Source organism: Engystomops pustulosus, unplaced genomic scaffold (assembly GCF_040894005.1).
Source record: "Engystomops pustulosus unplaced genomic scaffold, aEngPut4.maternal MAT_SCAFFOLD_218, whole genome shotgun sequence".
Taxonomy (NCBI): Eukaryota; Metazoa; Chordata; class Amphibia; order Anura; family Leptodactylidae; genus Engystomops; species Engystomops pustulosus.
Window position 1 is genome coordinate 171,559 of NW_027285097.1, and position 11,371 is coordinate 182,929.

General features: G+C 43.3%; 1 protein-coding gene across 1 annotated transcript in view; it reads left to right on the top strand.

The window, feature by feature from the left end:
* LOC140109545 (sodium/potassium/calcium exchanger 4-like) overlaps positions 1 to 10,926 on the top strand; it is a gene marked incomplete at its 3' end in the record, with an annotated part of 31,568 nt that extends 20,642 nt beyond the window's left edge. The window contains exon 3 of the mRNA XM_072132072.1: positions 10,850 to 10,926. Coding sequence (XP_071988173.1) covers positions 10,850 to 10,926 — 77 coding nt within the window. The remainder of the gene's footprint in view (positions 1 to 10,849) is intronic.
* Positions 10,927 to 11,371: the final 445 nt, after the last annotated feature.

Sequence of the window (11,371 nt, forward strand, 5' to 3'; positions counted from 1 at the left end):
GTTACCCCCATTAAGTAAGTTGGATAGTCCCCCCCAGTAAGTAATGTGCCCACATAGCCCCCAGTAAGTAATGTACCCATGCAGTTACCCCCCAGTAAGTAATGTACCCACACAGTTACCCCCCAGTAAGTAATGTACCCACACAGTTACCCCCCCCCCCCAGTAAGTAATGTACCCACATAGCTCCCAGTAAGTAATGTACCCATGCAGTTACCCCCAGTAAGTAATGTACCCACACAGTTACCCCCCCAGGAAGTAATGTACCCACATAGCCCCCAGTAAGTAATGTACCCACACAGTTACCCCCCCAGTAAGTAAGTAGGATAGCCCCCTCCCAGTAAGTAATGTACCCATATAGCCCCCAGTAAGTAATGTACCCATGCAGTTCCCCCCCCAGTAAGTAATGTACCCACATAGCCACCAGTAAGTAATGTACCCATGCAGTTACCGCTCTGTAAGTAATGTACCCACACAGTTACCCCCCTAGGAAGTAATGTACCCACATAACTCCCAGTAAGTAATGTACCCATGCAGTTACCCCCAGTAAGTAATGTACCCACACAGTTACCCCCCCAGGAAGTAATGTACCCACATAGCCCCCAGTAAGTAATGTACCCACACAGTTACCCCCCCAGTAAGTAAGTAGGATAGCCCCCTCCCAGTAAGTAATGTACCCATATAGCCCCCAGTAAGTAATGTACCCATGCAGTTCCCCCCCAGTAAGTAATGTACCCACATAGCCACCAGTAAGTAATGTACCCATGCAGTTACCGCTCTGTAAGTAATGTACCCACACAGTTACCCCCCCAGGAAGTAATGTACCCACACAGTTAACCCCCAGTAAGTAATGTACCCACACAGTTACCCCCCCAGTAAGTAATGTACCCACATAGCCCCCAGTAAGAAATGTACCTATGCAGTTACCCCCCAGTAAGTAATGTATCCACACAGTTACCCCCCAGTAAGTAATGTACCCACACAGTTACCCCCCAGTAAGTAATGTACCCACACAGTTACCCCCCCCCAGTAAGTAATGTACCCACACAGTTACCCCCCCAGTAAGTAATGTACCCACATAGCCCCCAGTAAGTAATGTACACAGTTACCCCCAGTAAGTAAGTAGGATAGGACCTGCAGGGGAAAGCAGTGAGTGCACACGTTCTTATCACGATCTGTGTCCTGAGGACACGAATCATGATTAGAGAGGGGAGGATGCCCGGGCAGTGGGGCAGATGTCCTGCTGACCCATGGAGATCCGAGGCACGATCCCAAGATCTTTTGAACTAGCGACGCCCCTGCCTTTGAGGTTAAGAATGAAGTGAAAGATACATTGGGAGAGATTTATCTCTCCCACACTTTAAGAAGAGGGTGCAGTGGGTCAGGGCCATCAACCTTCTTCAAATTTATCACGCCCCCTTATTTGTGTCGATTGGGGGCTAGCGCAGCTGCGCCACAAAGAGGGTCGCGTGCGACACAATCTCAGCGCAGACACTTGTTAAATACCTGCGCAAGCAGTTTTCCCCATGAAACCTAATAGTCTGATGTGACTAAGTTCTTGTCAGTGCTTCGTCAGCAGTTCACTGCACATAAGTTTTGGGGACTGGAGGGAAGCAGTCCCTCCCCTTGTGCTTGCAGATGCCTCTGGTCTGTGTTGTCTCATATATTCTGGAATAAGGAGCTTTGATCGTGATCCACATCCTTGCCTCTAATTACGCTCTCCCGCCACACCTCTCATTCCTGGAGTCTCGCTGCTACAGGGATGGCCCTTTAACCACTTTTTTGTGATTGCATTAAAATTAATAGGTTTTCTTTTTATTTACCTAGGTACAATGTATCAGCCTGTGGAACTAATTATAAATACATTCCAGATGAATAACACAGGTGGAGAGAACAAAGGAACGAAAGAATGTTAGGTGGATAGTAGGATGTCAGGGAGCTTATCTAAAACATCAAAGCAACGCTATGGAAGTAACCCTGAAACCTTTCCTGCAGTGAGCATCCTTTAATAATCCAGCACAGTTACTGCAAAATCCCTTTAATCTGACATCAGTAGATCTTGATAGTTGTTTGAAAGGGGCTTTCTGGATTATGAGATGGTCATAGAAAAATAATTAAATTTATCAGAGAAAATATTCTTTCTGAAGCAAGACATTTCTTTGCATTTTACTTTTTGTTTCAAACCACCATGAACAAGCTTGGTGTGTTAGGACAGAGTACAGTTCATTGGATGGGAGTCTGTCAGCCAAAAAGGAGCGCCGACATTTAGAAGTTTGGCAGTCAGATGGGGAGTCCTTACATCATAATTCACTATGATGCAAGGACTCTCATTCACTGTAATGTTCTCAGTCCTTGGGATCTGACCATTATACATATCTGTTTCCGGAGACCAAAGTGGCGGTGTTTTTCTTTTCTTTCCTGTCTGCGCCTCTTGCCCCTGATTTCATGAAGTGTCATAATTGGTGTTTTTCGACACTCTCAACTATTTTTGTGCGCAAGTTTTTGGCACCACTTGTGAATCCACCAGTTTCCTGGCACTTCTATCTTTCCGACACGTTTTTTGGAGCTTTTCGTGGCATAAAAATAGCCCAGCTAAAAATTGGGAGGGAGTTCTAAACCTTTCAGTCAATTTATTAATCCCTTGCGCCACAAACTTATATCAGACTAAAAAATATAGAATGGTTCTAGCGCCACCCTAATAATAAATAAATGCCCCTGCAAGTAATTTCATGTGCAGGAGGCCTTAGATCTAGAGAATGAAAATCTAGAGCTAATAGGCACCGATCCACTGTAACAAAGGGAGTCATTTATTACTCACTTTCCATCACAAAAATGCCTTTTAAATTTGCCTTGCTGCTTCTGTTGCACCTTATCTATGAAATCTCAGTGCCACAATATTTCTTCTTTTTCCAACACTCACGCTTTTTTTTTTTGTAGCGCAAATTTTAAATTCTGACACTTTTCCTTTGCTTCTAGTTTCCCCACACTGTTTTTGCTGCAGACTGAGAGCTGCAAAAGCTGGTCTATGGAGTTCAATTTGGCCATCATGAATGTGGAGACCTTTTCAGGCGTGTGCCAATTCATTAACCCCTTGTGCCACAATTTAATGTCCCAACATAAATTATAGCATGATTTGGGCGCCAAAAACATGGACCCTGTGGCAAAATTGATAAAATACCCCCCAAAATATCCTGAATTGGAAGAGATTAGTGCAGATGTGGTTAGAGGCCTGCTTAAGATGGATACAATGCTATATTGTTATAGATTTTAAACTCTAATAGAGGGTCACTTTAGGGAGGAAATGCATTTATTTCTTGTATAGAAAAACAAATATTTGTTCAATGGAAGTGGGACTTGAACGCCTTGTGCCTGGCCACTCAGCCGCTGCCCTCGCCCCCCTTCATGTCCCTCACGGCCCCTTGGCATGGAGATGGCATAAAGACGGAAATAATCCCAAGTGCTGGCGGATCGTTGGCATTTGCTATTCTTTCAAGGCTTCTATCTCAGTTTTCTGATTGCGTCTGTTAATAGCAAAATTAGAAAGTAAGGCCAGGTTTACACCACCGTGGCCTGCAGCAATGTGTGAAGAAAGGTAACTTGTATATAATCATAAGCCAGGGGCTTCTTTTTACCATCAGTTTAGGGTGTGCTTAATTCTATTCCCTAACAACATATTTATGGTCACCACTAGCGGTGGTGAGAACATAGCCTATGCAACACATGTTCATAACCTAATTACAACCCATATATACACTCACCGGCCACTTTATTAGGTACACCTGTCAAACTGCTCGTTAACACTTAATTTCTAATCAGCCAATCACATGGCGGCAACTCAGTGCATTTAGGCATGTAGACATGGTCAAGACAATCTCCTGCAGTTCAAACCGAGAATCAGTATGGGGAAGAAAGGTGATTTGAGTGCCTCTAAACATGGCATGGTTGTTGGTGCCAGAAGGGCTGGTCTGAGTATTTCAGAAACTGCTTATCTACTGGGATTTTCACGCACAACCATCTCTAGGGTTTCCAGAGAATGGTCCAAAAAAGAAAAAACATCCAGTGAGCGGCAGTTCTGTGGGCGGAAATGCCTTGTTGATGCCAGAGGAGAATGGTTCGAGCTGATAGAAAGGCAACAGTGACTCAAATTGCCACCCATTACAATCAAGGTAGGCAGAAGAGCATCTCTGAACGCACAGTACGTCGAACTTTGGGTTACAGCAGCAGAAGACCACACCGGTCGCCACTCCTTTCAGCTAAGAACAGGAAACTGAGGCTACAATTTGCACAAGCTCATCGAAATTGGACAGTAGAAGATTGGAAAAACGTTGCCTGGTCTGATGAGTCTCGATTTCTGCTGCAACATTCGGATGGTAGGGTCAAAATTTGGCGTCAACAACATGAAAGCATGGATCCATCCTGCCTTGTATCAACGGTTCAGGCCGGTGTCATGGTGTGGGGAATATTTTCTTGGCACTCTTTGGGCCCCTTGGTACCAATTGAGCATCGTTGCAACGCCACAGCCTACCTGAGTATTGTTGCTGACCATGTCCATCCCTTTATGACCACAATGTACCCAACATCTGATGGCTACTTTCAGCAGGATAATGCGCCATGTCATAAAGCTGGAATCATCTCAGACTGGTTTATTGAACATGACAATGAGATCACTGTACTCAAATGGCCTCTACACTCACCAGATCTCAATCCAATAGAGCATCTTTGGGATGTGGTGGAACGGGAGATTCGCATCATGGATGTGCAGCCGACAAATCTGCGGCAACTGTGTGATGCCATCATGTCAATATGGACCAAAATCTCTGAGGAATGCTTCCAGCACCTTGTTGAATCTATGCCACGAAGAATTGAGGCAGTTCTGAAGGCAAAAGGGGGTCCAACCCATTACTAGCATGGTGTACCTAATAAAGTGGCAGGTGAGTGTATATATGTCATATGCACAAACATAAATGTGTAATGTAGTCATATACAATGAAAATATATATGTATTAGTCATACACATCTGTATAATACAGACTTACGCAAAGACACACAAAGACACACATATAGACTTACACATGTATATGTATAATATAGATTTAAAAACACACACTTATATGTAATATATAGACCACTCAAACGTTTTTATACGGCCACATGCTACCTGTACTGTTCCATTTTAATATCGGTAGCAGACAACCACATTCACTTAAGTGGGCAATACGCAAATCCATTTGAATGGCCGTATTGCCCACCTTGAGGATGCCAGCTTTCTACGGAGATGGGAGGGGTGAGAAGATCTCTCCTGCACCCTGCCGTATGCTACACCCTGCCGCACACTACACCAAGGTATGGCACCGGTGAGGATAGCGCTTTACTTACACATACTTATATGTATAATACTTACTCACATGTATGCATAATACAGATGTATACTCAAATGCATCACTACTCTCACTACTCACAGAGAGTCGGGTCTCGGGTCGCAGGCGCACCCATGTGCCTCCGTGTGCTTCCCGGGCTGCTGGTAGTCTCACCTACGTTTCCCTGTTCCAGTGGTCTCTCTCGCGGCTCGGTGTGTGCGTCCCCTTCTCCTAGGGCGCACTTGCGCTGGCTCTGTAAAATTTAAAGGGCCAGTGCTCCACTAATTGGCGCTGGCCAGCTACCAACTCTGTTAAATAGCCAGCCCCTTCCTGTGTCCCCTGCCAGATCTTTGTGCTTCTATGCCTAAGAGAAAGCTGTGTTCCATGCCCTTTGCGATTATCCTAATTTCCCGTTGTGACCTTGATTCCATTCCTGACTCCTTTCCCGTGCTGCCTGTCCTGACCTACCTGGCTAGCTACATACTAGGCTAGCTACATACTAGGGGGCAGGGGCTGATTACATATATACTGGTGGATGATTGGTTTGTTGGCTATACACTGAGGGGCATGAGCTGGCACCAATGTATTTCCCACCCTATTATTCAAGTCAATAGTTTTTCCCTTTTTTTTGGCAAAATAAGGTACTTCGGCTTATATTCGGGATGGCTTATACTTGAGTATATATGGTATGTTTATAATCCATAATCTGTGTATAGAATAATTTTCAGTGTGTTGGGGGTTGTGGTTTTTGTTGTTGTTGGGGATGGTTTATGTCAATATATGCATAACTCTATAACAATATAACTATAACAATCACTGTATGTTATGTCGTTAAGTTGTTTATATGTTAATATGTTTTTTAAAGATTTTTTGTAACCATTCTTATGTTTTACGTTGGATTTTTGTAAAAGGCCTTCAGTAATAGTAATCTGCGGTTTGTTTTTGTTTTTACTTTCAGCAGTGGTGCATATCTTTATATTTGGCTGTGGGAATGGAGCTTAGAGATACCTGCCACTTATTAGAGAATTTTTATGTTCTAACATTGTCAGATAAAATCTAGGGCAGGTGCTGGAAATCAGAAAGCGAGAGCAACGGCCGTGTCCTGTGTGGCGTCCACGCTGCGCTGACAAATGGCTTAGATGTAGAGAGCTGGAGAAGGAGAATCTGCAGCACTGTCACATCATTAATGAGAAGAAATACGATTATATCATATGCTGGTGCTAGCTGACACAAATGGGCTGTTACCCATAGCAACCAACACATGATAAAAGAGGGGATCACTGAAGCCGCAGCCCCCTCTCCTCCATCCAAATCAAGATGTAGACGAGCATAGCATGAAAGTAACAAGTTATATGGCATATTTGTTACAATGTATTGATTTGATCACCAAATGAGTATCAGTTCCTTCTTAAAACTGACACTAAGGACAGGGCAATGATACACGGTAACTGGGTAAAGAAAATAACAATAATAATGATGACCCACTGACACTCGGGCAGTCTGAATAATGATACAGTGACAGGTACAGGACAGCACCACACTCACACCAAGAATACAGGACAAGGACACACTGACACCAGGGGTTCAGGAAAACGACACAAACAAACCAGGGGTACAGGACAACACACAATTGACACCAGGATTACAGGGCAACACCCTACTGACACCTGGGGTACAGGACGACACACTGACACCTAAGGTACAGGACAACTCCACACTGACACCTGGGATACAGAGCAACAGCACAATGAAGCCTGGGGTACAGGGCAACAATACACTGACACCTGGGGTACAGGACAATGACACAATGCCAACTGGGGTAAAAGACAAAGACATACTGACAACTGGGGTGTGGACAATTTGGGTGCAATACAAAGGTCAGCTGTAACTGGGGTTAAGGACAGTGAGCTGCTGACACTGGGAATAGGGTATATAATGGCCTATACACGATATGTCATGTCTGCTGTTCTGAGTTCTGCAGGTAACATTAGTATATCTCCAGGGAGCCACATGCTGTGTGATCCCTGCCGTGTTCTGTCAGCCTGGCACTGCTTTCCTCAGTAATGAGGCTCAATCCTTCCAGCTTGTTTCCCATCAGTAGCCATTTAGAACCAAGACATACAACATCCCCATATCTCAGCTTGTCCCTGTCTGATGCAGCGTTCCCGGGAGCAGAGAGTATTATACGTGTAAGTCTCACAAACAGAGATGTAGAATTTACTGTATTCTTTTATTTATTAGTAATCATTATATGACATTGAAATAGTGTATGTCATAAGATATGATGAGATACATAGTTCAGCAGAGAGTATTTCACAATTAATTGGTTGCTTAAAAAAACATTATTTTATTGGTATCCAATAAAATTAATTTTTTTAAGCAACTGATTAACTTCATGGACCATTTCCATACCATCCATTCACTATCCCTGGGCGCCATCCATTCAACATTTCCTAGCGATATCCATATTAACCCCTTAAGGATGCAGGGTTTTTCGGCTCATTTCTCGCTCTCCAACTTCAAAAATCTATAACTTTTTCATTTTTACGTGTACAGACCTGTGTGAGGGCTTATTTTGTGCATAACATATTTTACTTTCCCGTGATGTTATTTATTTTAACATGCCGTGTACTGCGAAGCTGAAAAAAAATTCCAAATGTGGAAAAATTGAAAAAAAAACGCACGTGCGTCACATTCTTGTGGGCTCAGTTTTTACGACTTTCACTCTTCGCTCCAAATAACATGCCTACTTTATTCTTTGGTTCGGTGCGATCGCGGTGATACCAAATTTATATAGGTTTTAATGTGTTTTAATACATTATCAAAAATTAAACAAAAAAGAAAAAAATTTTGCCATTTTCTGACGATAATAACTTTTTCATACTTTGGCGCACGGAGATGTGTGAGGGGTAATTTTTTGCGAAATGAGGCAACGTTTTCATTGCTACCATTTTGAGGTCTGTGCGACATTTTGATCATTTTTTATTTCATTTTTTATGTTATGTAAAAAGGTGTAAAAGTCGCATTTTGGACATTTGGGCGCCATTTCCCGCCTCGGAGGTCACCACCGCCCGTAACCGTTTTTATATCGGGCATTTTGGGACGCGGCGATACCTAATATGTTTGTGATCTTTACTGTTTATTATGTTTTATATCCGTTCTAGGGAAAGGGGGGTGATTTGAACTTTTAATATTTTATTAATTTTTTTTTATTTTTTAAACTTTTTTATTTTTATTTTTTTTCACTATTTTTTAGACCATCTAGGGTACATTAACCCTAGATAGTCAGATCGCTCCTACCATATACTGCAATACTTCTGTATTGCAATATATGGCATTTTTGCAGCATATTCATTACAATGAGCCACTGGCTCATTGTAACGAATATGCAGATGCCAGATAGTCTCGGGTCAAACGAAGACCCGAGGCTACCATGGCAACCGATCACCGCCCCCCCGAATGACGTTCGCCGTCTTTAAAACGCGCGCCGCCGTCTTTAAAACGCCGCCGGCGACTTTGCAGGCGGTGTTGAGAGGGTTAATAGCCACGATCGGTGCAAGCACCGACCGCGGTTATTAGCGGTGGGGGTTTGCTGCAACAACCCCCACCTCTGTATGAAGAGGACTCAGCCCGTGAGCCCTCTTCATACATCCCTTATACCTCTGCGCCGTAGAGCTACGGCGCAGAGCGTTAAGGGGTTAACAAAAGTATAGCATTTGACAGATATAATTCCAACCTGTCTCTATCAGTCCTGGTGTTTACAATTTTGGTTGTTCTTGGATATGACCGTAAATCTTCTCACTCTGGTCGGATTCTTCTCATGAATAGCTTCTCTTGTCTCTCTGCTGCAGTGCTCTCTGCCTCCTGTCCCTCTCCCCTGCATTACAAGACCAGCTTAGACACAGGCACTTCCTGCTGGCAAGCAACAGTGTGCAGAGACTTACCCTATATACTCGAGTATAAGCCGACCCAAGTATAAGCCGAGGCCCCTAATTTTAGCACCAAAAACTGGGAAAACCTATTGACTCGAGTGTAAGCAGGGTGGGAAATGCATTGGTCACAGCCTCCCAGTATATAGCCAGCAAGCCCCCAGTAGTATACAGCCAGCCCCCTGCATTATAAAGCCAGCCAGGCCCTAGTAGTATACAGCCAGCCAGACCCCAGTAGTATTCAGCCAGCCCCCTTTAGTATATAGCCAACCAGCCCACTTTAGTATACAGCCCTCACCCTGTGAGGTGAGTATCTACGTTTATTTTTTTTTATCGACTCATGTGTAAGCCGAGGTGAGGTTCTTTCAGCACATTTTTCGGCTGAAAAGCTCGGCTTATACACGAGTATATACGGTACTCTACTAGCTATAGACATATAAGCAGAGATAACTGTGTGCTTTATTAATTAGGTGAGGGAGCAGAGCTCAGTGTGTCATTGTGTTTTATATACTCATGACAGAACACAGTATCTCATAGCACAGTGGAGTTATGAAGTGTCTGCGCCTGAATTTTACAATGACCTTCATTGAGAGTTGTAGGCTATAAACCTGAGTAAAATTGTAAAGTAAGGGGCAGAGCTGTATGCCGAGCTGCGTCCCTACTCCCATGGGAGTGGCCTGTGAGGAGTAGGGCAGACATGTATGACGTCCTGAGGGGGGAAGCGACAGGGGAGGAGATAAAGGGGACATGGGTGATTTTTTAAATTTGAAATTGGTGTATTAAAGGAAACCTACCATGAGGAATAATAGCCTTAGCTCCCAGTGCCCGGCCAAGCTAGTCCACACCCCAGTGGCCTCTGCAGTTTATTCACATATTACTAAAATAAAATTTTTAATAAGGTAGGTTAGGTTCCAGGGTTATTAAATTGCAGATTAAGGCAGACAGGAAGAATCTACCCTCAGATCTACTTCTGATGGTAGATTCTTCATGGTAGGTTTCATTTAAGAAGCAGTTTCCCGAGGGTAGGGGGGGGAACCACTCCTCATTGGCCAGGGACTAGGGCCACAATTCTGTATACAGAAAGGTAAACTTTGATCTAACTTATCTTTTTTTTTCGCAAAAAGACAGTTTTGCTATAAAAATTCTTTGGCAATGTGTATACTATACTCTACGGGCAGATTCTCGTTAAGGTATTAATGACCCATACATCATTATCTGTGTATTGCTGGTGTAGGGATTTCTCCACATTTTTATATTTTTATGAAATAATAAAAATTGTAATTTTACACGTTTTGGGGGCCGAACTGAAAATTATTTTCACAGGGAGCTGTATGTTGTCAACCCCTGGTGCAGGGAAGTGCAAATTAGCTCCTATTGACTTCTATAGGAGTCTAAATACAGTTCCTGGTGGCATGGCTATGGACTGTTACAGATTTCAACTGTGAAGCCTGAGAACGTGTTGTATGGTGTTTCTTAAGTGTTTATTTGCCATTTTCTTCCTCCTGTACTGCTTATTTTATTGTTTTATAATTCCTGAGATGGATAATCATTGTTCTTTCATTTTAGCTATTAACGAATTTCCAGATGATGTATTCACCATAAAAGAAAGGCAGAAAGGAGCCATCCTGCTGCATATCTTCTGCGTAAGTTTGACTTGCAGGACATGAATGAAATGACTGATTATGAATGAGAGTTCCATTGCTGATATAAGAGATGTGTAACATGGAGAAATGTCTAGTATTAATGTCACTATATCATTTTTTGCTGTCAATAGAAACATCATTTTGGATAAATAATAATCTGTTCTACCTTTTTGCACCTGAAAGTTTGTTACATTTGTATCATTCTGGTAGCAGACCTGTCCTGTTGCCCACGTACCCAGATCATACAATTTTGGTTAGCAAAGTGGCGCTGGGCATATTGGCCCTGAAACTGCAATTTACCACGGTTGCTAATTAATGGCACAATTCTGCATAAGGTGGGACCTGGAGTAGAAATTCATGCTGCACAGCCGGTTGCCGGATCCAACGGATCATATACTGGCACCAGGGCCGGTTCTAGACAAAGTGGGGCCCTGGGCAAAACTTA